Source organism: Xiphophorus couchianus, chromosome 20, assembly GCF_001444195.1.
Source record: "Xiphophorus couchianus chromosome 20, X_couchianus-1.0, whole genome shotgun sequence".
In the NCBI taxonomy this organism is placed as follows: Eukaryota; Metazoa; Chordata; class Actinopteri; order Cyprinodontiformes; family Poeciliidae; genus Xiphophorus; species Xiphophorus couchianus.
Window position 1 is genome coordinate 544467 of NC_040247.1, and position 27015 is coordinate 571481.

At 40.5% G+C, this 27015-nt stretch overlaps 3 protein-coding genes across 5 annotated transcripts; 2 read left to right on the forward strand and 1 right to left on the reverse strand.

Annotated features, from left to right (window-relative positions):
* Positions 1–73: 73 nt before the first annotated feature.
* Positions 74–14161, forward strand: asb14a (ankyrin repeat and SOCS box containing 14a). Of its 3 annotated transcripts, XM_028003744.1 has the most exons (13): positions 74–1090; positions 1341–1508; positions 2411–2463; positions 2675–2809; positions 3241–3399; positions 5949–6194; positions 7340–7511; positions 7984–8089; positions 9803–9982; positions 10824–10952; positions 11028–11156; positions 13566–13719; positions 13795–14161. In XM_028003744.1, exons 2-13 carry the CDS (start codon positions 1369–1371, stop codon positions 13968–13970), a joined length of 1779 nt encoding a protein of 592 aa, XP_027859545.1. In that variant the 5' UTR covers positions 74–1090; positions 1341–1368; the 3' UTR covers positions 13971–14161. The 3 variants fall into 3 exon arrangements, with proteins under 3 accessions (XP_027859545.1, XP_027859546.1, XP_027859547.1); XM_028003745.1 differs by lacking the exon at positions 13795–14161 and having other exon boundaries at positions 13561–13718; XM_028003746.1 differs by lacking the exons at positions 74–1090; positions 1341–1508; positions 2411–2463 and having other exon boundaries at positions 2680–2809; positions 3241–3395.
* Positions 14162–14923: 762 nt separating this feature from the next.
* ccdc51 (coiled-coil domain containing 51) lies at positions 14924–20587 on the reverse strand. Its single transcript, XM_028003680.1, has 7 exons — positions 20460–20587; positions 19277–19353; positions 18921–19128; positions 18663–18800; positions 17808–17972; positions 17256–17462; positions 14924–16250 (listed from the first exon to the last, which is right to left on the reverse strand). Exons 2-7 carry the CDS (start codon positions 19279–19281, stop codon positions 15693–15695), a joined length of 1281 nt encoding a protein of 426 aa, XP_027859481.1. The 5' UTR covers positions 19282–19353; positions 20460–20587; the 3' UTR covers positions 14924–15692.
* On the forward strand, positions 20572–22838 carry tma7 (translation machinery associated 7 homolog). The gene is made up of 4 exons (XM_028003681.1): positions 20572–20723; positions 21489–21544; positions 21768–21855; positions 22523–22838. Exons 1-4 carry the CDS (start codon positions 20708–20710, stop codon positions 22555–22557), a joined length of 195 nt encoding a protein of 64 aa, XP_027859482.1. The 5' UTR covers positions 20572–20707; the 3' UTR covers positions 22558–22838.
* The last annotated feature ends 4177 nt before the right edge of the window (positions 22839–27015 follow it).

Consider the following 27015-nt stretch of genomic DNA (forward strand, 5'->3'; position numbering starts at 1 on the left):
ATTTAAAAAAAATACATTTTTGAAGAAAAACATTTGCTGTGCTCGTTAAATGTGATTGGCTTTACTGGCACTGCATGTTGATTTTAAAAAATGTCAGCTGTTGCACAAACCGTGCATTAATAGGACAGTTTTCTATGGCAGCAATAAGGAACATTTAGTGTTGCTGAAAATCTTTGATAAAATATCAGCTTACTATAGTAGAAATAATTTGTAGAAATCATGCAGGTGGACCTTTTGTAAAAGGAAGTGTTTTTATTTCCTCCACAAAGCTTTAAAACCAGATAAAATGTTGGGTAAATCACAATTACTTTCATTTAACATTAAATATGACCATTTTACTTGGTGACGTTCAAGAAAAAAAAACCAAATCTGATTTTTGCTGCTACAAAAAGTTTACCAATAAAGGGATTTTCAAATGCATGCACAACAAAACCCACTTGGTTTCACAATAATAAACAATTTACAAAAAATTTTGTTGTTTTTAAATAAAAATCAAATGACTTGGTTTTCTTTGAATGTTGGATCTTTAGCTTTTTTTGGTTCATGGTAAAAAAGTTAATTGGGTCTAAATTGATGCCAGTTCAGTTAGATAAATGATGCAAGTTTTATTTTTTTTGGATTTCACTTTAAATTAAAAGCTTTCAACATGCTGAAAATCATGCAAAAAAAAAAGTACAGGAAATTAAATATCTGCTTAAACACATCATTTACAATAACAGTTATCCAGTTTGATCTTTCTTTGAATATAAATATAAAAGTGCAGAAAGGTGCAAACACCATGCTGTATTAGTCATGTGTTTAAGTCATAAATGTTTCTGCTGAGAGTAAATTTAGCAACAGGTGTCACATCTCCTTTACGCTGCCAGAGCTGCAGCCACACAAACAGTTCAGTCCGGTCTGACTCTTTAATGGCGCTGGGTGAATCCATGAATGTTTTTTTCTTTAACATGTTGTACTGGAAAGGCTGAGAATCTGCTCTGTCGCTGCAGGGAGCCATGTTGGTTTAAAGCTCTGCTTTCATTCGCCTGTTTTTTTCTCAAACCTTCAACAGCTTTAAATCTGATGCAGCAGTTCGGCTGAGCAAAACAAGGTAAAAGAGCAAAGTTGTAGGATTATGACAGAAATTAACTTCATTTTGAATCTTTTTCCTGTAGGAAGCATTTAATTATGGATCATTTCTGATTGAAGGCCTAGAGTAGATCTTTGCTTTATGCTTTCTATACCACTGACAGATTCAAAGTTAAAAGGAAAACGCTAAACTTAAACATTTCAACTTTACAAACCAGAATCATAAAATGCAGAAATAACACATCTGATGTTCTTTTCTCTTTAACCCAAAGACTGGCGGTTTGTTTTCCTTTGGATGCAATGAATCCTAGTGGATATGTGTTGGAGGAAGAGGATGATGAGGAAGATGCAACGGTTCAGTACATGATTGAGCAGAGTCTGCTGGAGAGCAGCAAGCAGAGGGAATCCCGCAGAGCGTCGTCAGCAGGAAACGAGCCGAGGTCAGTTCAGAGGGAAGAGCCGCATCACTGAGTCTTATGGAGAACAAACCTGAAATTTTACAAAGCGAGGAAACGACGCACAAACCAAAACAAGCAGAAAAGTTTAATGGAAACTTCATTTAAAAATGTCGCTCAGAGAAAAAGTCTTTAACTTTTGATTTTCACTTATTTAATAAAATGGTGGCGCTTAAAGCTATTGTATGTAAAAAATGGTTTTTGAAACTGTCACTGTGTTGTGAAAAATTAGACTCCTTCTCCAAGCAGTAAATAAAAACAACTAATCGGAGCCAGGAGGCGGGTCTTAGTGCTGTCAATAACCCTCCTTGTGGCGCTGCTCATCCCCCTGCTGCAGCTAGCATAGCCTGTTGTGAATGCTATAGCTAGCTAGCTTAGCCACCGATGACGGGGGATAAATAACGGTAAGTTGCTTCTCTGCTATAGTAGAGAATGGTTAGCTCTGTATGGAGCTAAACTGGGGCCATAAAACTTGCTCTAACAAAAAAAGATTGGAAACTGAAAAAAAAATTTGATTTCCTTGTAAAAATTTGAAAAATAGAATGTGAAAGTTTTTCTTTTTTTTTTTTTCTTTTGAACAAATTTTATGGCCCCAATTTAGCTCCATACCTCTACCTCTGATTGGCTGCTTTTGGTCAGGAGCTTTGCATTTCTTCAGAAAGCAGGAACAGCTTAGGGTGGAGGAGATCGATATTTTCACAGATTGTCACAACATGCTGGCAGTTTAACAAATATGTAATCATTTTTTATAAAAGTTCAATTCTGCAGCTTTAAAGTTGATAATGATGCCAAAAAGTGTTTTTATTAATTATGTAACTTTTCTCAGCACCAAAACCCTAAAAAAGAAACCATCTGGGTTCATCCTGAGTTTCTTTGCTTTATTTCAGCGCCGATTCAGGATCTTCCAACATCTCCAAGATCTTCTCTGCTATAAAACAAGGTAAACGACATCAAAACATCTCTGATTTATTCTAAAATAATAAACAATTCAACTGTGATGTGGGCATGTAGACAAACACAATAAATATTCAGAAAACGATCTTAGATACCTAAAGAGACGCGGTTCAGCGTCTCTTTTGAGATGAGACTCAGTAGCGGATTTATCCCGGTGTCGGTTGAGCGTAAAGTTCTGGATGATTCTGTTGCTCCAGGAAACGAGAAGCTGCTGAAGGATTTTTCTGTCCGGCTTAAAGACGAGTTTCTGCGAAGCGACAGCCGAGGCTGGACGCCTCTCCATGAGGCGGCAACTCAGAGCAACCAGGCCGTCCTGGAGATCACATGCACAGGTTTGATGAAGTTACATCTAACTGAACTGGTGTCAAATGTGCAGAAAATATTTTCGTTTGTGCTGCTATCATTTTAAAGATATTAACAAATGTTTCCAGAGGTCACTAAAGGTCAACTATCCCCTAAACCTTCTTTAAATCAGACAAAACTGGTGTTAATCAACTCAGCTGCGTTTGTGCAGTAAGAGTTTTGTTTGTGCCGCTTTTGCTTTGAGGATATTAATGAAGGTTTGAAGGTCAAAAGGTCAACCAAATTACCCAATTCAAATCAAATGGGTGTCAGATGTTCATACACTGTAAAAACACAAAATCCTACCAAGTATATTTCGCCTTGTTTCCAGTGCAAATGTCTTATAACTCTTGAATTATATCTGGTGTCGAGGAAGCAGTGTGGAGATATCGGGTTTACAAACGGTTCAAATGTCCCCCAGCTTCAGGTCCGGACTCTCTGGAGGGCCGGACTCTTCGGGGCCAGACGCCCCTCTTCCTGGCGGTGGAAGGCGGTCTGGTGGAAAACGCCTCGTTCCTCCTGGAGCGCGGCGCTCAGCCGGACTGCCAGGACCAGGACCAGGACGCCCCGCTGTTTGTAGGTGGGCCAGACAACCAGCCAGTCGCTGCTGCAATCCACATTTAGAATCACAAACCTTTATTTCAGACACTCTGCACAGATGGGTTTGGTCACAGCTTGGTGTTTGTGCTTCAAGATGATGCTGTGAGGTTTTACACCAATAATCAGCTGGAAACTTTGTATATTTACCAGTTTTTTCAATATAAGAATTACAGATGTTTAAAAGGCAAAGACTAAACTTATTACGCTGCAGAAACACAAAATCCTACCAAGTATTTTAGGTCTAGTTTGCAATGCAAATGTCTTATTACAATTTAATTAAGACAAAATTAATTTACAAGTATATTTTCTTTTTTACAATATCTTTTCAAAAAGATGTGAGCTTGTTTTCAGTCAATAATTACTTGATATTTAGCATTTAACTGTTTATTACCATTTTGCGCATTTGTTTACAAATAAAACATACATGAGCAATTCACATTCAACATTATATAATATAAAACTCCATTCCTCCTTTGTCCCATCCAGTTTGCCCAGTTCTTTCTGTCTTTCATTTTGAATAGTTTCCATTTTGTCCACTGTTACTTTGTGTTTGCTGTAGCCTCAGACAATATGTCACTTTTTCCATCATGTGGAATTAATTATTAATAATAATTAATAATTATTCATTTATCTTAATAACTACTTAATATTGATGAGAAAGTGCTAGTTCCCTGGCAGATTATTTTTCCCATGTTGTACGTGAAATAAGAGACAGATTGTTTTAGGCAGACCTGTGAACAGTGTTGTATAGTAACAAAGTAAAAATACTTCACTACTTCACTTAAGTATATTTTGGAGTACTTCATACTTTCCTGGAGTATGAAAATTTTTGATGACTTTCACTTTTACTTCACTATATTTCCGAACTTAATTGCGTACTTTTACTCCGATACATTTCAATGTGTGGTTTAGTTACTCGTTACAGAAAAGCGAGAGAGAGAAACAAAGTGTTTTGACCCCACCTACTGATTAGCAAGTAGCAAGCAGGCTACCGAACAAAGTCCGTAGCCTACTTGCCTGGGCTTGTTCATCACCTCCAATAGGATACACCTGTTTCGCTTCTCCCATTAAACACAAAGCAAGTCTCGCAATCAGCAGCAGCCACATGGAGGAGGAGACGGAGACCACAACGACTGCAACTACGTCGGACACGGCTCCAGGGGAACCACCAGCTGGTGATGAGAGCCCATGGCCTTATTTAAACACAATATACTCTTTCGTGGGTGTTAAAGATTCGTCGTACCGCATGCAGTTTATGTTATTCCTGCCCGACGATGTGGAAATTCTATCTTACAAAAACTCCCCGTCCAACTTGAAGAAACACATCGAGGTAACTTCTTATGAAATGGTTATAATCCTCCTGTTTCAGTAACTATAGCTTGGTCACTAGACACTACTGTATTGTGAAACGTTGACCATAAATGAACTTTGTTTGGCATTGTTTCAGTTCCATACGTGGTGTATTTAGCTTAGGCCTAATGTTGACTGTAGCAGGCTACCTAGACTCCTCTGTTCAAGGGGGACAGAAGCCATAGCGATAGCAATTTAGACTCAATTTAACGAATATAGGAAAGGCATGCAAGTTCAAAACCAGGTTTACAGATGCCAATAAGCTGCATTTCCCTCCCAATTCTTTTTTTCTTTTGCATAATGACCAGTTGTGTGCACCACCTACTGACTGTAGCATTGACTGATTCACTGATTTGTGAAGTAGAGTAATCGTAACAGATCTTTTTCTTCATGTTGGCCGCATTTTCTGTACTATTTATTTTTCTCATTTTCAGCACTGATCTTACTTGAAGGGAAAACTTAAGGTTTACAAAAACTTAGTATTTTCTGTCCTGGAGGGTTTACTAAGAAGCTGGTTCAGTTGTAAAGCAGGTTAAGTTAACCTTGTACTATAGGTAAAGCACCTCATTTTCTTAACTAAATGATGCCTGCAGGTATATCTATTAGCAGGTTTAATTTTGCCTGCACTTGGTTGTGTACATTATTTTAAGTGTATTTGACAAGTTTACCAAAATATAAAAAATGTCATTCAAACTGCATTTGCTTTGTTTTACTTTTTACTTGTACTTTTCATTACATTACTTGAGTACATCCATTTTTACAGTAATTTCCATACTTAAGTACAAGAAGTTTCAGATACTTTAAGACTTTAACTCAAGTAACATTTCAGTCAGTGACTTGGACTTTTACCAAAGTCATATTTTGGAGAGGTACTTATACTTTTACTTGACTCTGAGATTTCAGTACTTTATACAACACTGCCTATGAAGACGCCGTTAATCAATGCGACTAAAGATGAACACATGGATGAGTTTCTCTAATGCCGGGATATTATTCCTCTGATCCTGAAATGTTCTTCAGGTGATAGAAGGCCGACTTTGTGACTGTCTTTATGTGGCTCTGAATGTTCAGGTCAGAGTTCATCACTCCTTCCAGTTTTCAGGCCTTATCGCTGTTTTCCAGCTGAAGCGGAGCGTCGACTCTGGATCGGTCCAACTCCAGTTTTCTGTTTGCCTCCAGCCATCCGTTCGGACCGAACCGACCTGGCGAAGCTGCTGCTCCTCCGTGGCTCCAGTGTGAACCAGGCGGGCTGCCACGGCCGCCGGCCGCTCCACGAAGCCTCGCGGGCGGGCAACGTGGAGCTGGTGCAGCTGCTGCTGGAGGCCGGGGCGCGGCCGGACCCACGCAGCAACTACGGCTTCACGCCGCTGGCGCTGGCTGCGCAGGGAGGACACCTGGAGGTGGTGGAGCTGCTGCTGGGGAAAGGTGAGGCTGAAGGTTTATGATAACCAGATCGGCTCACTTTGAAAACTATCAAATAAACTTTGTCTTTTTCATCACTACATGTCTGCTAATTAAAACTGTTATTGCGTTAACAACAGAGTTGGGTAGTAACTAGTTACATTTACTTAATTACATTTACTTGAGTAGCTTTTTCTTTTTTAATGAACTTTTAGGAGAATTTTTAATACTTTTTACTCTTATTTGAGTAATTTTATTATAAAGTATCTCTTCTCTTACTTGAGTAAAATATCTGGATTTTCTCCCCACTGATTGAAAAACAAACATCCACCAGACCCAGACCTGCTGGTTCTGTTGGAGTTTCATAAGTTTTTATTGAAAGAAACTGATTTGGAAACATTTTATTATCCTTGATTTTATTAATGTTTTTTTACTTATTTGAGTTGTTGTCATTCTCATCCTTCAAATACCAACATTTTCACTTAATATGACATTTTGGTCTGTTCGATGATGTAATTTCTAAGTTGATTGATAATTTGGGTTAGGGTACGGCCATGTCTTGGATGGCTACGTTTTATTTTTACTTCAGTAAAAATATATTAAAGTATTGCTGCTCTTACTTGAGTCCATTTTTTGGGTCCTCTGCCCTCCTCTGGCTATAAACATTACTTCTGCTAGCTAAGGCGCTCTTTAGCGGGAGCTAATGCTAAGCGCTAATGTTGAGAACAATGGAAGTTGGCCGTGTTACAAAATGCTGCTTCGACCAATCATGTCTTAATTTGGATTCCGTTTTTTCTTGTAAGTTTTATTCAATAGAAACTTTACAAAACGAACTAAATTAGCACTAAGAGTTTATAACTTATTTCAGCCTGAATGCTTGGTACTGAAACAGTAAGTCAACATTTATTGCTTTTTAAGCTGTTTCGTCGGTATACATGTTGCATATAGTGATATGTCAATGATAAATTTGCAATATTTTGTGCAGTGCAGTCCAAACCAAAATTGTAATTTTATATTATTTTGAATCACATGATTAAGACATAAGCTTCATTAACTTCAATTTAAATGAGCTTCTGTGTTATTGTGTCGTTTTGTTTCTCTTCTTCCTGATTCTTTTCCAATTTTAAATTTCTTTATAATTATATTCTAAAATGCTGTCTGTCCTGCAGGAGCAGACATTTTCTCTCAGGCGCACGATGAGGCGTCCGTCTTATACGAAGCGTCTGCTTCAGGGAACGCGGCCGTCGTCCGTCTGCTGCTGGATCACGGAGCCGACGCCAACGTGTCCAATCACAGCGGCCATCTGCCGATCCACCGAGCCTCACACAGAGGACACCTGCAGTGAGCATTTTACCTCAGCTGTCCTGTCATGGAATATGGAACCAAACCAGTTTTAATCTAGTTAGAGCAGGTACAGAAACCTAAGAAAAGACATCAAAAAGTGTGTCCATCTAATTCTTTTTTACAACTATTCCTCTAAAATGGACACACTTCTCCATTTTGAATCCTATTTTGTAACAACACCAGAAGTGTTTTGCTTTGCCAGGGGCCAATAATGCAGAGTTGACTTTATTATATTGCTGCCATGTGAGGCAGCAGTAAATGGAACAGGAAGGGACAATAATACAGCCACAATAATGACAAGATTGAAAAAAAAAAATAGAAATTTGGAGTTTGTACATCTGACTGAGACAGGAACCTCACCGCATGTTGCTGCACTTAATCAACTTTAACCTGAACTGACCTGTTGTTGTTCTGACTGAACGAGGTCATAAGTAGGCAGCATAACCGTGTGTGTGTGTGTGTGTTTGAGGTCACTGAAGCTGCTGCTGCCCGTCACCAACCTGGGAGATGTGAACGACAGCGGGATCAGCCCTCTTCATTCAGCGGCTGCAGAGGCGCACACACACTGCATCCAGGTGTGTGTGTGTGTCATAAACAGAAGTGTTAGAATTAGAATTCAACTTTATTGTCATTGCACTGTCACAAGTACAAGCAACGAGATGTAGTTTGCATCTATGAGATATAAATATTTATTTACAGATGTACAAGACTATGTATGTATGGACTATAAGGGGTTATAGCAAGAGATATAGATATTGTGTATAAATATAAATATGGGAGCTATATGCACAGATTATATTTTAGTTTGGAAATATCTCTGCAATAAATCAACAGTCCTGCTCAGATAAAACTTGGGGAGTCCAAAGTTTGGTACGGGGGCCATTTGTGGCCCTTCAGCCCCTGATCACACATCAGAAATGGTCAAAACTGAGCTGACAACATAGAAAACGATTGAAAAAATTGGAAATGGTCTGTTTTTCTTTTAACAAGGCAACAACAAAAATAAGACATGATTGTCATAATGCGAGGTTTCCAAGGCGAGCAACAACTACAGACAAACAGTTTTAACAGATTTATTTAGCAGAAGAATGTGCTGGAGAGCCTGTGGATCTGGGACAGCTGGGGGGAACCGGGCCAGCGGAGGAACTGCAAAGGGCGAGCGGTTAAAGAGGGAAGTAATGAAGGGAATGACGGAGTTACCTGATGGTGGCTTACGGTCTGCAGGTTGAGGTAAGCAGAGGAGAGGACATGGGGGTCCAACAGTTGGTGTGATGGTTTCCAGGTGGGGGAGTTCCAGCAGGTGAATGGAGGGCATGACGCACCCAGGTGCAAGACCCAACGGAGCAGCTAGGATCAGATACTTCAGGTGAGTCTGGTTCAGAGTGTTCAGCGCAGGTTCACTGTACAGGAAGGAACAGATGAAAAGCAGTCAGAACAAGGAGGACACTGGGAAAACAGCACTGACAGCTAGAGAGCACCACTGTAGAAGCAGAACCAGCTGGCATCTGCCTCAGGGAAGCCGCTCCTCTTTAAGGACCTTGCAGATTGTTGGTGACGAGTCACAGCTGGATCCCATCAACCTGCCATCCTGTGAAGGAGAAGAAAACCCTGCAGAAGCCAACAGTGACTGGTTGACAGAACGAGGCTATTGGCTTCCTACTGTCAGGCTACAGGACTGACGGTCGACTCAGTGGGAAGAAGCTAAATGTAGCATTGTGCAACACAGCCATCTTCCATTGTTTTCAACCTTAGCATTTGGCCTTAGCTTCCACTACAGAGCCAGTTAGCCAGTGGTCTGCAGAGAACCCAAGAACTGTTTTCCAGTAAGAGAAGCGCTACTTCCACCAACTCAAGTAAAAGTATAAAGTCCATAAAATGACTCAAGTAAAAGGGTTTGCCGGATTTCCTGATGAAACTGAAGCTACATGTTATTTCAGAACATAGTAACTTTGGACCAGTGGTTCCGTACGTTTTGGGTCAAAAGTGTCTAATTAAAACCACTGTGTATTTTTATTCTGTTAAGATATTCCATGCTCAACAATAAACCAGATTTTTATGAAATCTGTATACTGCACGAGAGATTGTTGCCTTATTAAAAGGAAAAAAGACAATTTCCATTTTTTTTCAATTGTTTTCTATTTTGTTGGCTAATTTTTTACCATTGTTCTGATCAGAGGCCAAACAAATCTCTTTGAAGGGCCACAGTCGGCCCTTGAAAGTTATTTTGTACGTAAACGATGCTTCAGCTTCATCAGAAAATCTGGACAACTGTCATGTTTTCCCATCAGGCCTTGCTGGATGCGGGTTACGACCCCAACTTCATGCTCCACCCCTGGATCCGGCGGAGCTACGACGACGAGAGGAAGTCCGCTCTCTTCTTTGCTGTTTCCAATAACGACATGGCGTCGGTGAAGCTGCTGCTGGAGGCCGGAGCCATGCCCAACCAAGACCCGGTCAAATGTCTGCAGGTAAAACCGGTCCAGGTGAAGAATAAACGGCTTAAAGACACCAGGTAACTTTAGTAAAGGGGCACAAACACTGGAAATCAGAAGTTACAAAGAAAAGAAAGAAAATAACCAAACTTCTCTTCTTTAAGGTCAGTTAAGATTACCAAAAATATTTCTATTTGTAGAAAAACACAAAACTGAGAGAAAATGTGTGAAACATTTTCTGTACAGACAGGCTGAAAGTCGCTCAGCGAGGAAGAAGCCATTACTTTAAAGCAGGGTCCTGCAACTTTTAGATGTTCCTCTGCTGCATCACCTGAACAGAATAATCAGGTCGTTAAGGCTCTGAGACCTGATCTACACAAGGAGGAGGTCATGAAGCCGTTTCATTCCAGCGTTTTGTACCTGTGGCTCATCTAAAACCTGCAGGACAACGACTGGAGGCCTGGAGTTTGAGACCCCTGCTTTAAAGGAACTTAAAAAGCCAGATTACAGTTTGATCTTCAGTTTTGGAGCCATGAACTTTGGTTAGATGACTAAAGAGGAACAGTTTGACCATAATCAGCATCGTTACATTTGGAGGAAAAACGGCGAAGCTTCTACTGTCAGAGCTAAGGAGTCTGGAGGTGGCAGCATGATGCTGTGGGGCTTGTTTTCCTGCAGGAGAGGAACTGGTGCACTTGATAAAATAGATGGCATCATGTGGAAATATTGAAGAAACAGCTAACAGCTAATCTGTATAGCAGATTTCCTGTTTAATCTTCTTGTTTTCCTCTGAGTCTCATTTCATAATTCAGGATAGAAATTACATCTATTGATTATGGAAAACCTGGATTTCTGTCTCTTTTTTTTTAAATTAAAGGTTGCACTCCGTCTGGGCAACTACGACCTGATCAACTTGTTGCTGCGTTACGGCGCTAACGTCAACTACTACTCCAAAATAAACACGACCCATTTCCCCTCGGCGCTGCAGTACGCGCTCAAAGACCAGGTAGCTGGAGAAACGTTTACATGAAGTTATAATGAACATAATCTACATAATGAATGAAATGTTTGTGTGCACCAGGTCATTCTCAGGATGCTGTGTAACTATGGTTACGACGTGGAGCGCTGCTTCGACTGTCCCTATGGCAACAGCTCCCACATTCCTGAGGACTACGAGGGATGGACCTGCTCTGTGATCAAAGATACTTTGGTAACAAAAGAAAACAATAGTGATTTTAATGTCAGTGTTTTGTTTGAATTAAGTATTAGACAGATTATCAATTTACATTTGTAAACAAGATGATTAACTGTTAGGTTAACATATTAGCTGTATGAAAAATGTTGTAGGAACCAAACGCAGAGAAACAGAGGCAGCAACTGAATTTGATGATTTAATAAAAATAATGATGAAATTCAAAACTTAAGTATTAGGAGGTTGATTTCTGAACAAAGAACTGATTGGCAAACTGATCGCAGGTGTGAGGGGAGAAAGTCCAACTGAGTAGAGAGAGACGGGGGCGAGGGAGCGTGCACAAAAAAATCTATCACTAAAGAATAACCAGACTAAAGAAACAAAATAAAACTAGTGGCAAAGACTAACTAAGAAAAGCATAACTAGAAACACAAAGAACTACTGAACTACAGAGAAACATATATTTCTCTCTATATATACACAATGCAAGGATATGCAAGTTGGTGGGGAGGAGGAAGAGGTGTGTGTTGGGGAGGAGGTGGCGCTGATGCACCAGTTACTGGAAGGCATTTTTTTATTAGTGCTAAGAATAATGTCCAGACAGACCCTGTGAAATGTGATCCCCTTGGACCTTGTTATCTTGATTTCATAGTGTCGACAATATCAAAACTTTGCGTCCCTGTTTCAGATTATTTGCTTGATTGTGTCGTTTTCCCAACCACCGATATTCCTGACTCAATGCAAAGCAGCAGCTGATGTGGCGCATCATCATAAGTCACGTGATGTCCAGTCCACCAGCTCACTGAGTGGACTTGTGATTTACGTTTTACAAAGAAGTTTTAAAAAGCTTTAACTGGATGTTAATGCAGAATGCAGCTGCTGCCGAGTTACTGGACACAAACAGATGCAGGCACATAAAGGACGAAAGGTGCCGAGCATATAGGTGGGGACATGTCCCCTTCATGCCGCAGTTGGCGGGGACATGTCCCCTTCATGCCGCAGTAGGCGGGGGCATGTCCCCTTCGTGCCGCAGTTGGCGGGGACATGTCCCCTTCGTGCCGCAGTAGGCGGGGGCATGTCCCCTTCGTGCCGCAGTTGGCGGGGACATGTCCCCTTCGTGCCGCAGTTGGCGGGGGCATGTCCCCTTCGTGCCGCAGTAGGCGGGGGCATGTCCCCTTCGTGCCGCAGTTGGCGGGGACATGTCCCCTTCGTGCCGCAGTTGGCGGGGACATGTCCCCTTCGTGCCGCAGTTGGCGGGGGCATGTCCCCTTCGTGCCGCAGTTGGCGGTATTGAGGAAGAATGTATTAAAACTTTGAACAAAACGTTTGGCTCGTCTCTTCCTTAACACAGCCGGGTTCTTCTCGGCGAGCAGCGGCCAGCTGTAAAACGAAACTAACAAGGCGTGTTGACGTCACAGATCACAGAGTTTAATTCATACCAAGCAATGAACAACAAAGCTGCAGGGATACAGAGATATGCATTTTATCACAAAAATACAGACACACAAGGAGAGACAGACACACACAAACACAGAAGACAGACAAAGGCGCCCACGTGGAAAAAAAACTCTCTCTCTCTCTCTCTTTACACTTCGTTTTAAACAAAAGGGGTGTTTCCGTATTTTAATCTATGCAACGAAGGCGTTCCGTAATTCAACCAATCAGAGACCTGTTTTCGGCCCCAGAGAAACCTGAGAAGTCTCCCCCTTTACACCCAAACTCGAACGGGCGTCTGGTCTCCGTCAAGCCAGAAGGGGAAGAACACTTAATCTCAGAGGTACTGGGTACGACTGTCCCCGGCACCGAAGTCCTGAGATAAATCTCGCAGACTCCCCTGGAGTTTTGACGTCCCACATTCCAGCTGCCGTTTCCATGGAGATGCTAATTTATGGCCCTTGTGTGCTCTTTAAGCAGACAGTGGAAGGCGTCTGCTTGTCTCCTTGGGCCATCTCAAAGGGTCACACAAAGCCTGTTTTTCCAATAAAAATGCTTAATATTCCTTTACACATGTTGTAAGTATTTTAGCACTTAAAAAATCATTTTCCTTTACAGCGGGGACATGTCCCCTTCGTGCCGCAGTTGGCGGGGACATGTCCCCTTCGTGCCGCAGTTGGCGGGGACATGTCCGCTTCATGCCGCAGTTGGCGGGGACATGTCCGCTTCATGCCGCAGTAGGCGGGGGCATGTCCCCTTCGTGCCGCAGTTGGCGGGGACATGTCCCCTTCGTGCCGCAGTAGGCGGGGGCATGTCCGCTTCATGCCGCAGTTGGCGGGGACATGTCCCCTTCATGCCGCAGTTGGCGGGGACATGTCCACACCAGTCCTTCAGGAAGTTACGCCTATGACAATGTAATAACAGATGGTCCTACGATGGACATTTTCTGTTAAAACAGTCGGCCATATCATGTCACGTTCTCTGTCAGCGCAGTTCTGTGAGGTCATCACCGTCTATTGGCTGAAAGACCTGTCGGGTCACGTGGTTCGAGTGCTGCTGGACTACGTGGATCACGTGATGCTGTGTTCCAAATTGAAGGCGGTTCTGATGGAGCAGAACCAGTGGACAGACATCTGCAGACTACAAGGTAACGGAAACCTGACCGTTAGCTCAGAATGGAGGAGATAAAGATCAGCGTTTCTCTTCCCGTTAATCTCTCCAGAAAACCCCAGGTACCTGCAGCATCTCTGTCGCCTGCGGATCCGTCGTTGTCTCGGCCGCCTCCGTCTACGGTCGCCCGTCTTCATGAGCTTCGTGCCGCTGCCGGAGCGGCTGAAGGACTACATCCTGTATCGGGAATACGACCTGCTGGGCCGGCAGAGGGGCGGCCCGGGCTGAGGGGAGACGGCAACCAGAACCGGTTAAGAAACAATAAAGTTATGGTACATCTGTTTGTTTTTCTTTTGATTTCATCATTTGTCATCATTTATTTCATTTTTAACTGACCTTATTTAATAGACGAACAAAATACAATGCATACCTGATTAAAAATTATGCAACGAATAAAGATCTTAGAAGTGTGGCGTGCATTTGTATTCGTTGTTCATTCTGATCAGTGACGGTCCCTAGTGGGGGCCATGGCCCAGGAGGGGTGCTGGTGCCTATCGAGTGAGAGGCGGGGTCACCCTGGACGGGTCGCCAGTCTGTGCAGGGCAACATACATACACACACACACATAAGGAGAATTCAGAGACTAATTAACCTAACAGTCATGTTTTTGGACTGTGGGAGGAAGCTGGAGAACCGGAGAGAACCCATCATGCACAGGGAGAACATGCAAACTCCATGCAGAAAGACCCGGGCTGGGAATTGAACCCAGAAACTTCTTGCTGCAAGGCACCACTGTGCATACATAAATGTAATACATAAATAGATGTTTGAAATAAAGAAATTGTACAAAGAATATAAACTACATAATGAATAATAATATGTATATACATACTTTTAATTTGTACATTTAGAGTTACAAGTCCTACATGTAACATCAATTTTAGACATATTGTTAAATAAATGTTTCCACCACATCTTACTACTACAGAGGTAATGATTGAAATGTGAAGTTGACCTTAAAAGAAGTCAGAACCGGATGCAGTCGGAGTTGCTCCCACTTTCCCAGTGACAAATCCGTTCCAGTTGAATTTTCAGAGTGGGAAGTCAGAACTGGGACGCAGCATAAATCCAGGCTGAATAAAATAATAACATGCGTCTTTTTCTCTGCTGCCACCTCCTGGTCATACCTGGAACTGAACAGCCATGTTGTTTTGAACAAAAGAGAAACAAAAGCCATGAAGTCAGTTCCCATTCAACCTTTTAATATACAGGCGCAACCAGTTCATGATGTCAGAAACATTTCACATGTTCAAGTACTTCAGGACCTGAGAGGTTCTGCAGCAAACAGCCTCCAGAAAATCTACAGAGCCAAAAAATGTTTTTTAATACATTCATTTGAATTAAAGCTGTCTCTGCTGCCCTGGCCCACTGGAGCTGATGTGAAGTTAATTATTCCTTCTGGTACTGGATTAACTGGGAATATACCAGTCAGTCGTGCCGTTATTCTTTAGAAAAATCCTAAAATCAATGATTTCCAGATTGCTTCATCCAAACAAAATAAATTAGTTTGTAGTCAGAAATATTCGGGAGGTTAAAAGTCAAACTTGTTATTAAAGTTAATTTAACTGCTTTTTGGATCAGTCACTTAATAAGAGGAAGTAGCTGATTGAGACAGAAGCCTGCCCCCCAGTGGCCGCCTGCAGCTTGATCTGGATCAGAGATTACATCAGGGAGTTAGAATAAAGCAAAACAATGAGATAAGATATTTGCCTGGAAATATGAAGATTTTCCTTTATGATTTGATGGAAGACGTGGATATGATGGTTTAATATTGTAATCAGTGATTGGACATGATAAATAGCTGCATGTCTGAGTGCTCCAGTTACCATGACGTTTCAGCAGGAGATACTTATGTAACCATCTGCTTCCGGTTCACCAGGAAGCTGATGTCATTAAGCTCATAATTAACTGATATTATTGTGACTCGTCATAAACCAGTCCAGGTCCAGTTCAACCAGTTCCCCGGAGCAGCAGGTACACAGCAGAGACGGTAACGGCGGCGGCGGTGTAGCTGAACACGGCGTTGTAAACCGTGTTCATCCTGATTCCTTCCCCCAGCGTCCTCCTGCTGTCCTCTAGGCGTCTCGCCACCGTCTCCGTCTCCCGTGTCTCTGCTCTCTGAAGGCCAGCGGCTCGGGTTTGGGTCTGCGGTTCGGTTTCCAGAAGTTTCCGCACCGCCAGCAGTTCGCCCTCCACCTTACTGACGCCCAGCTGGAGCCGACCCAGTTGGGCCGCCAGCGACGCCAGCAGCGATTCCGTCTTCTGGTTCTGGATCTGAAGGTCTTTAGAGGCAGAAAGAGAAACGGCAGGCGAGGCTGTGGTGGGTCCTCCTTTCCCCTGGGGGGCGCTGTTGCTCGGAGCGAAGGCGTCAGCCAGAGTAACCCGGAGGCTGTCGATGAGTTCGCCCAGTTGGTCCTGCTGGGTTTGGTGGTTCCCAGCCTGGACTTTCAACGCCTCCTGCAGACTCTCCGGACCTTTCTGGGCCTCAAGAAGAAGATTCTTCAACTCCTGCAGACACACAAGAACATAATCCACTTCGGTTTCAGATTTATAGGGTCAAAACTATACATACAGGCTGAAATATACGCATTCACACCTTGGAATACGAGCTTAGGGATGTTTTCACATTTAATAATCCAATGGACTCGGTTTGATTGGGGACCAAAGTTGCAACATTTGTTATGTAATTTTAACACAGTCATACTTTCGACTGTCAAACATTTGAGATTGAGGAAGTCACGCTGTTTCTCTAAGGAGGGTTGCTCCATCTTATAGTCATGACTTTAACATTCAAATTCTGATTTTATCTCATAACTACGACTTACGGTTGTTTTCACACCTGATAGTTCAGTTGAATCGGTTCGACTGAGGAAAAAAATTGAAACATTTGCTATAAAACTACAGGAATTATTACTGTAATACTATAAATGATACATTTCTGTTGGATTTTTATTTTTTCTTTCATGGCGGATATGGGCTTCCATAATTTCATGTCTACATAAAAAAATCTATATACTATTTTACAAATTTTAATTGATGAATTGTTTTACATTATACTTATAACATTTGTTTAAAGTCTTATCAGAAGCAAACGTTGAAGGAAATTAATTTTAAATCTAAATCTGTCAAGAACATGAATATTTTTTATTAACTGTTGACGGTTAAAACTTTGACACAGTTGGGCGACTCAACAGGACGAAGACCTCAAACCCTCATCAGGACCGGTGACGAACGGACAGACGAAGGTAGGTTCTGAAAACAAGATGGACGTTCCAACACAAGGGTTTTGGATTCATTTGCTGCTAAAGCAACAGATTCCACTCAACTCCTAATCTCTACTGTTGGTCTTTTTCATTTAAAATCTTAAAAATAAAAATATTTGGTGTCATTTTTGGGCTGATTTTGGTGGTATTTATGTTTTTAACCATCCAGTGGCTTCCTCATCTACTTCCTGTCTCCCTCTCTTAGTATTTCATGCTCCAGGGTTAAAGCTCAGTCAGCGTCTCTTGTTACCTGAAGGCGGACGCGGTTGATATACGTTGACCCCATGACCCCGATCAGGGCTCCGAGAACAGAGCCGATGATGGACCAGTTCTTGGTGCGCTCCGCTCTCGTCCTCTCCTTTTCGTGACTCTCCCTCACCGCCGCCGAAAACAGGCCGAACTTTTCCCTCTCCAAACTCTCGGCATTCTCATACGCAGTCCGGAGACGACGTTCCTCCTGCGGTCGAGAAAAAAAAAAAAAAAGGGTTGATCTGTTTAAGACAGGTTTATTTTAACGGTGAGAAACAGTAATATGTATTTGTATTTTTTGTAGAGTGAATGAAAATATCTGGTTTCAACTGTAAATAATGTTTCCCAAATGTAGACTTTTAATCAAATGTTACAAAACTGTGTAGTTTGAAAATTCATTCATCTGTACAAACCCTGATTATCCAGCTAAAACATTTATTTTGCATGTCTCACAACATGAAAGCTTGACCCCTTAGACAGCTGTAGATGGGGAGACACTCATCCATCCTGTGTAACTCAAACACTTTGAATCAGCAGTTTTTCCTGGTCTGACCTGCAGCAGCTTGTGCTCCATGGTGGCCAGCTCCAGGTAGTGAGCCTCCTCCCTGGAGACGCGGTCCAGCCGGTCTCTGACCTCCTTCAGGCGGCCCTGCAGCGCCTCCAGGCTGGTGTGAGCCTCACGCACGATTCCTCTGGCCACCATGAACGCTGCTTCAGCCTGAGCAGAAACATTCAGTCTGTCAGACTTTTAATAATACAAGTTTTATTTGTTGATGGAGGTAAAAAAGGCCAATACAAAACATCTTTATTACATTTTTTTGCACAAAATTATTCTTAGATAATGAGATTTTAGCCAGTTCTGCATATTTTTAGGTGTTTTAGTGCCTCTGTCACTTTAAATCCAAATAAGCTGCTGCTGTCCAACTCAATGTTTATGCTCACACGTGAAAATGGCTGCAAACAGATGCTCCCCTTCTGCTTTGAAAAGCATTAGTGGAGACTCCTGCACAAACAACAAGAATGCAGCAACTGGTCTCTAGTTGGTGAGCTAACAACAAAACACTTGTCTTTTCCAGCAGCCATTGTACAGCGCATCCAACGGGGAAACCAGCTGACCAAACATGCTGGATCTCAGCTTGGTTGCTAGGTGACGGCTCTGTGCCTGTGGAATGGGACTCAACATTCTGGAGGGTTTTGTAACGGCTTATTTTCCAGACACCAAAAAACATGAACTTATTGCCAAAAACCGGCTGAATGTTGTTTTTTTTTAAGTACTTGTGATGTTGGTTTTTTTAGAAGCATTTAAGACCCAAATGAAAGTACAAAAACATGCAAACTGTGATTTTTGCATAAAGATGTTTGTCTCTGATTAAACTTGCAGACATGACTGCTCTCTGCATCTTCTGACCTCTGTGACTTTGGTTTGAGCCTCGCGGACTTCGGTCAGCCCCACAAACTCCTCGTATCTCCCCCACCAGAAGTTCACAGAGGCGGTGGCCGTCTGAGCCGACCTTTGGCTCCACTGCCGCCCCAACTCTCCTGCATGCTGATGGGACAAAAAGGGGGAAGAACTTTTTTATTTAATGCTACTTTAATCATAACAAACAGAAAAATGCAGTTCTGATAATTCAGTCTTTTTTGGCATGTTGGTACTGGACAGCTGTACCTGCAGGGCAGACAGGCTGCGCTCCTTCACCACCTCAACTGTACCTTTCTGTACAAGAGGGGAGGGGTCAGTGCGTAGAGGAGGTAGAGGAGGTCGAGCCGGCGGTTCAGAGCTGTAGGGTCGAACCGGAGCGGTTCGGGCCGCCAGATGGGGCCAAGACAGACAGCATGAGCTTCGAGCCCAGACGTAGATCCGAGCTCCTCTGTACCTGAGACGGTGAAACTTCTTTTATTAATTCAGTTCTTTCAGTCATGCCCAAAGGTTTTGGCTCTGACACAAATGTTTCTATGATTGACTTCAGGTTTTCTCTTCAATTTCTTCTGAATGCAGTTCAAAGCATTTCATGAGTGTCTGACCTCATTGAGAACGTCAGCAGTCGGGGTGGAAGGTTCAAACACACAGCAGCGATTGGGCCGACACCACAAAGGCACCTCTAAAAAAGAACAAAAAACAAAACCAACAAAACCTTTTTAAAACATTTGGATCCAATCAAATCAGGACCAATAAATTAACATGTTGAAGTGAAGGTGTTGTGTGTATCAGAGTAAGTACAAATTAAATCTGAAGTAAAAACTCAACAATTCCTAAAGTTTGAACTTCCCCCTTAAACAAGCAAGATGACCAAATGTGTAATTTAAACAAAGAATAGTGCATGTTTTAAAAACTAATACATCTATCAAGTATACCTTACTAAATCTTACCTAATTAAAACAAACGGCTCCTTTATTTTTAAAAATGTACCTTACCTAACATTCATATGTTTCAGGCACTGAAATGCCTCTTTTGAAAGTAAATTTTCTTTAAGTTTATTCTTTCTTGAACTTGACAGTTACATATTTCTCTGAGGTTTTTCTAAATAAAAACAAATTTCTGCTGTAAAAAAATATCTATATTTCCAAAAATATTGTTCAACTCTCCTACTTTATGGGGGAATATAAGGACATAACAGCTTTACATATTAGTTACTTTACAAGTTACCTTTTTGTGAATCTACTAGATTTTTAAAAATTACCTGGCAGCTGCTTTCGTGATTATAGTTTCATAAATCAATATAAAGGTTTGCTGCTTTTAAATTGATGTACATTTAAGTAGCGCAATATAAGTAATAAAGCATGTCCTTAGGAAGAACATGCTTTATTACTAATTTTAAAAGGAATGACGTCATTCTGAATCTAAAATAATTTAAATGTAACAGGCTTATTACCAATTGGAATATTTTTTCTAATCTTTTTTCATTGTTGCAGACTTTCCTGAGTTTGTGTAAACGCAGCAGCGATGACTTTTAGCAGACACCCGTTTCTGCCCTCACTGAAGACAAACCATTAAATACATGCACTACTATCACACTCTAAATACTTTACATTTATATAATTCGGCTTATTTAATTGAAACTCCTCTTTATTACATCATTGTTTTCTGTTTTTTTTAACTAGCTTTATATTGCTAACATTGACCTCGGTGTTTGTTTTCTCATAAAACTGTCTAGAATATGTCTGTAGAAATTGCAGTTTATGGAGAAAGCTACTAAAATAAACGCACCTGTTTCCTTTAGAGCTGTCACAGCATTTAGTTTTTCGGAATAAACTTTTGTTAACCACTTATTCTCCTGGTGTTTGGAGAACCAGCTAGCATCCTGTAGCTGTTTTTTGTTCAGGCGTATGATTGGTATCCTACTTCCGGCGGTTCTTCTGGGGTCCTTCCAGCGCGGATTAAATCGACAACAAGCCCAAATTGCTGTTATTTATCTTTAATTTTAGTCATTTATATCCTATTTAAACGATTTAGATATGTCCGGTAGAGACGGTGAGACTTTTTTGTTGTGCTAAGCTACATCATGGTGAATTTCTGACCTTGTTACTTTATGTATTGCGCTTTTCAGTTTGTGCATGAAGCTAAAAAATGCTAACAGGTTCTAGCTAATATGCTGTGTTTCACTTCAAAAATGTTCATCATCATCACTTATTTGCATAATGTCTAAAAATGCACGCATTCACCGGAAAAAAACCAAAAACAAATGGAGAACTTGATTCAGTGCGTAGACCCACATTTAGCAGCACTAACTGTCGGTATTGTTGTTATGTTTGACCTAATCAATCCCTTACATCGTTGTAGAAACATTTTGGCCCACTGAGCTTCATTTAATTAGAGATTGAGATAAAACAAAATGAAATGACCAAACGCACAAAGGATTGAAATGGTGAGCAAGTGAATTAATCCGCATTTAGTCTTTCTCTCTCTGGAATGAAAACCGAATGACGGACATTAGGCTGGTGATCAGTTAATCAAATGCTTTGATTAGCAGTTTTCCTTTTTGTAAAAAACCAGTGGAAGCAACAAGGGTGTACTTGTACACAGAAATCACTTAGAAATTTTTATTAATGGTTGAAAATATTTAAAATAAAAGCTGCACTAATATGTCTTAAAGGCTGGGTAACTTTCAAGGTTCTGCAGTAATAAGCAGTAGCTCATTAAATATAAAAATATCGTAAAGTAATAAATACACAAATACTTTTTAAAGACGGAGTGACAGCAATGTTGGTTGATTTGTTTTATTTATACATTTTTCAGGAGGCAAAAAGAAACCACTCAAGGCGCCCAAGAAACAAAACAAGGAAATGGATGATGTAAGTTTAATCCGTTTAGATTATTCTTTCCCAATTGAATTTAGGTGAAGTCACAGATTAAGAACTTTACTTTATTGCCCTCTTGACCATGGAGAGGTAAAGTGTCAGAGTGGATTCACTGTGTTCAAAGTGTCCTCTGAAAATTCAAATTTATTTGTGAATAGGAAATCAATTTAACAGAAAGTGTTGCTTGTGGCGTATTAAAAATAATTTATGCCTGCAGGAAGACGTTGCCTTCAAGCAGAAGCAGAAGGAAGAGCAGAAAGCCATGGAGGCGCTGAAGGCCAAAGCGTCAGGAAAAGGACCTTTAGGTGAGACTAGAGAAGTAATTAAGAAAAATCTTCATTAAATCATTTGATATCTAAATTTAAGTTTTTGAAAAGACAGAATCCCAATTTCAAGACATTAAATCAGGAAGTAATATTTTTTCCGTCATATTTGATATATGCAACATTTTTACAACTGAAAGTAACATAGCTACTTCATGAAGCTATAAAATGGCAACGAATAGTACTGGCCCTTTAACGAAGATTATTAATGAGTCTTAATTACTGTCTGTAAAATGAAATTGCAGCTCATTCCACATTAACGCTGCAGTTTGTTTATGCAACAGACAGGAGGAACATAAAAAACAGTTCCTGAGGTTTTCCTTAAATGTTTCAGATTTTGTCTGGAAGACACCTGAGAATTCACTTGTGGTTGATAGTTTTGTTTTTTAATCACACCTCTCTGGGTTTTTAAATAATACAAGAAATGCAGCCATGAACACACAACCTGAGTATGGGATCAACAGCAGTATGTGTTAGACCTGATGCATCATTTAGCGTATGGAGAAACATTTTGCACCCGTGAAGCTCCATATCTGAACCCAATGTCGTCTCTAATTTGATAGAAAATCCTTTATAAATTCAACAAAATCAGCCACAGTTGTTTCTCTGTCGTTTCATCAGTTTTGTATCTGTGTAATTTGTCCTGCAGCCAGTGGTGGGATCAAGAAGTCGGGGAAGAAGTAAAGTCTGAAGATGATGTTGCCTAGCAACCCTCAGTTTGTTTTTCACTGGTAACCATGAACAATGCAACACTCAAGCTGTTCCTGCACTGAGCTCTTCCAGCTCTCAGTTCAGTGCAGAAACCTTTGAGTGAACAGACAACATGAAGAAAAGTAATTATCTCCCTTAAGACACCCAACAACTAAATTAACTCTGACCGTTTATGAAATGTCTTTATTTTTTGGCAAAAATAAAAAGGAACATTTCTTCAGTGGAAATGTTTAATAAAAAATACCTGAACTATGTTTTTGTTGTATTGTGAAGTGGGAGACATAAATAAATTTTTTTTTTTGTAATTACATCTTGTTTTATGTGTTTACTTTTTTTGTTCTTTTTTTTTTTGATGGAAGAAAAATATCCAAATCGATAAAATGGTGATTATGGCAACATTTTTAGCTTTGTACATTTTCTGTTTCTCAAACACAAAATGATAAACTTATGTAAAACCAAAATATGACTCATAAAAAACGTTCTAATGCATCTACGTACGAGAGCGTTCCACAGTCATGGAGGGAAGCTCCTGCAAATATAACAAATCACATTATATGTGAGGTTTATTCCCTCTGCTCCACGTTCAAACGTATCAACTTTAAAAATATTTGCATGATCTGAAGCATCATGTTTTAGTCAATAACTCTTTAATAAACTGGAGAAGAAGATGTTGGTGTGCATCAGTTCACAATCTGTTCATATTTTCATAAAAATCTAGCTGCTTGGAATCAAAAATTTTAAATATGAGGCTTCATTTGTACTTTTCACAGTATTTTGTTTTGATAATTTTACCAGAAGATATTTTATTTGACATTTTCTTGTTTTACCGATTTAAAGCTACTCACCACAGGAGTTTTACAACTTAATGAAAACTATTCCAGTAATGTTTGTTGCTTTTGTCAGTTTTTATTGTAAATCAGTTTATTCATAAAATATGGTAAAAGCAATTATGCTGTACAAAACATGTTAACACTCTGCATTGACAAACAGCAAGACAGAAGACATTGAGGTAAATTAATTACAAAAAATTCACCTTTTTAGGAATATCTAGTAATTACTGAAATGATTATTTAAAAAGAAATAGTTTTCATCCTGTGAGAAGCAAGAAGTAAATGAAAGCATCTGGATTCAGTCGTGCTAAAAGATCTAAAAAACAACTTTTAATTTTGACAGTAATTTTAAAAATGAGTGTCGTTAAAAGAAACAGCATGGTGCTGCTGCCACTTTTTGCTCAGATGTAGCTGGTTAAAAAATTAACAGAATCAGGAATGTAGTTTCATTTCAAGGAACAATAAAAACATGTCAGTCATTCAAACATTAAAAAGTATTATAAAAAAAGATTACACATGATTCTGCTCTTCAGATTCTCCAGTAAAACAATTAAAGGTTTAATTGGGAAACCTAAGAATTTGTGGTGGAGGAAATAATTTATTTGCACCCGAATAAAGTCTTATTTAAAGCGCATATACCTCCAAACGGGCAATAAGATAGTTGAACGAAGGAACAACAACCTGTCACAATGTCAAGCAGAAGTGTTAAGTAAAATAATTTTTCTCGTTGCTAAGGTCTGACTGGAAACCCAAACTGTGTAATTTGTTTGTCTGATCATGATAATAAATAATTTTTCATAATTAAAATCAGGTCAAATATTTTCAGAAGGAACGTTTCTGATAGGTATTTTGTTTACCTAAATACAAAGAAAGAACCACAGACAACGTTTATGAGTTTTCAACCAAGCTTCTGCAGAAGGAGAAAGAACCAAACCACTTCTCCAAGGAGTTCACCATGCAGAGCCTGTCTTTTTATTCAGCAGGAGAAAGAAGGGAGTCGAGAGTGAGAAATCAAAGACTGGCTATTCTGAAACAAGGAAGAACACAGAAACTAACACACAGGCCCTTTAAGGAGGATCCCTAGATTAGAAAGCAGCTGCAGCTTCAAGGTTTAGGGAAAAAGCTAAGTTTGTCTTTCACATGGTTTAACAGATTCTTCCTCTCTGGGGTGTGAATACTATTGAAGAAGAAGATCATTTAATGCTAGCTTTGGACAAAAAGTTTTGGCTCTTTCCTCTTTTCTCTCCCGAGTCCTTGGCGAGTGGCGGCGTCCTGGTAAAACGAAACTAACACAGCGTGTTGACGTCACAGATCACAGAGTTTAATTCATAGAAAGCGATGAACAACAAAGCTGCAGAGATACAGAGATATGCATTAACTCATAAAATAACAGACACACAAGGGATAGACAAACGAACACAGAACATATAGACAGACAACGGCGCCCAACGTGGAGAGGAAAAATGGAAAAACTCTCTCCCTGTATTAGCGTTACATTGTACTTTATACTGACTAGGCGTTTCCTCACTTTAATATATGCAAAGAAGGCGTTCCGTAATTCAACCAATCAGAGACCTGTTTTCGGCCCCAGAGAAACCTGAGAAGTCTCCCCCTTTACACCCAACTCGAACGGGCGTCTGGTCTCCGTCAAGCCAGAAGGGGAAGAACACTTAATCTCAGAGGTACTGGGTACGACTGTCCCCGGCACCGAAGTCCTGAGATAAATCTCGCAGACTCCCCTGGAGTTTTGACGTCCCACATTCCAGCTGCCGTTTCCATGGAGATGCTACTTTATGGCCCTTGTGTGCTCTTTAAGCAGACAGTGGAAGGCGTCTGCTTGTCTCCTTGGGCCATCTCAAAGGGTCACACAAAGCCTGTTTTTCCAATAAAAATGCTTAATATTCCTTTACACATGTTGTAAGTATTTTAGCACTTAACTAATCATTTTCCTTTACAATACTAAACCTTTAAATGAAAAACAAACTGGTAACTACTTATGTAAGAATGATAACAAAACATAATTATTCTAACAATTTCAACATGTGATAATAAGAACAGACCTGTGTAACCGGGTTCTGCTTCACTCCACTGCACCAGGCCGGCCCCAGTAACCCCTCGACTCTGTGTTGTGTAGATTTTTAAATGAAGACGAGAAGTTTCTGGTTGTTCAGGCAGTTTATTTCCTGAATATGGGGAGTTAGAGTCAGTGCAACGGCTCCGCTTCATTCAGCACACTCTCGTGGAGATTTCACAGACTGGCCCTGAGTACAGTAAAGCATTAATATTTTCAATGTACATTGAAGAATAAAATAATAAATGATGTACCTGAATGGGAACATATGGGGAGTTAGAGTCAGTGCAACGGCTCCGCTTCATTCAGCACACTACAACAGAGCGTTAAGTTAGCCTTTAGCTTAGCACATGAAGTGTTTGATAATTTTAACTAAACTAAAAGTACAAAAATTGGTGCTGGGCACACATCTAGTAATTAATAAATTTCACACTATTTGTCCAAGTTAATGAAAATGATGTTGCTAACACGTTTCTACTGTGTGCTGAAAAACGCAACTCACCTCTGGTGCAGCTTTCACAGACTGGCACTGAGTGCAGGAGCCAGCAACATTTAACCAGCCACACAGAGAGGGGGCGCTATTTCCCCATTGCACTGATCCATATAAAGCAAGTGGGATTCTACAACTTAAACCTAAACACTGTTACACCTGCTCATCGGAGAGCTTGTAAGCTTTCTGGAAGTTGAATGTTTTAGCAGAGTTTGGAACAACAGCCTGAAGCATTTTGTCTCATCCTGAACGAGGAGGAATTAAAAAGAATTAAAAAGAATTAAAAAGAATTAAAAAAGCAAACAGCAGGGAGTCACTAATATAATAACCAAAATGACAAAACTAAGTATTCTGTATTTATAACAATGGAGGAGCCAAAACTTTCTCCTGCTGCACAGAAACAAAACTGAAGTTATTATTTTTGGACCTAAAGAGGAACGATCTAGAGTTATAGATCTAGAGCTATAGATCTAGAGCTATAGATCTAGAGTTATAGATCTAGAGCTATAGATCTAGAGCTATAGATCTAGAGTTATAGATATAGAGTTATAGATCTAGAGTTATAGATCTAGAGTCAATGCACAGCTTCAGTTATTACAACTAAAAACCAGTGATCAGGCCGAAACCTGGGAGTAGTGATGGACTCTGTCCTGAACCTCCAGAGCCACATAAAGACAGTTACAAAGTCGGCCTTCTATCACCTGAAGAACATTTCCAGGATTAAAGGACTAATGTCTCAGCCAGATCTAGAGAAACTCATCCATGCCTTCATCTTCAGTCGTATTGATTATTGCTACAGCGTCTTCACAGGTCTGTCCAACAAATCAATCAAACAGCTGCAGCTGATCCAGACGCTGCTGCTGGCGTTCTGACTAAAACCAGGAAGATAGAGCACATAACACCAGTTCTAAAGTCCCTCCACTGGCTCCCTGTAGCTCAAAGAATAGACTTTAAAATACTGTTGTTAGTTTGTAAATCACTGAACGGCTTAGCACCACAATACATTAAAGATCTGCTGTTGTTGTATCAACCTTCCAGAC

What these genes read in the sequence shown, in the direction of transcription:
- asb14a (XM_028003744.1), top strand. Translation starts at nt 1,369, where the DNA reads ATGAATCCTAGTGGATATGTGTTGGAGGAAGAGGATGATGAGGAAGAT. An exon ending in TCACACAGAGGACACCTGCA is followed by an intron (nt 7,512 to 7,983) that starts GTGAGCATTTTA and finishes TGTGTGTTTGAG; the next exon opens with GTCACTGAAGCTGCTGCTGC. An exon ending in CTGTGATCAAAGATACTTTG is followed by an intron (nt 11,157 to 13,565) that starts GTAACAAAAGAA and finishes CTGTCAGCGCAG; the next exon opens with TTCTGTGAGGTCATCACCGT.
- ccdc51 (XM_028003680.1), bottom strand. An exon ending in GCAGCCTGTCTGCCCTGCAG is followed by an intron (nt 18,801 to 18,920) that starts GTACAGCTGTCC and finishes TTGTCCCATCAG; the next exon opens with CATGCAGGAGAGTTGGGGCG. An exon ending in CTCAAACCAAAGTCACAGAG is followed by an intron (nt 17,973 to 18,662) that starts GTCAGAAGATGC and finishes GTTTCTGCTCAG; the next exon opens with GCTGAAGCAGCGTTCATGGT.
- tma7 (XM_028003681.1), top strand. An exon ending in AAAACAAGGAAATGGATGAT is followed by an intron (nt 21,545 to 21,767) that starts GTAAGTTTAATC and finishes TTATGCCTGCAG; the next exon opens with GAAGACGTTGCCTTCAAGCA. An exon ending in GTCAGGAAAAGGACCTTTAG is followed by an intron (nt 21,856 to 22,522) that starts GTGAGACTAGAG and finishes TTTGTCCTGCAG; the next exon opens with CCAGTGGTGGGATCAAGAAG.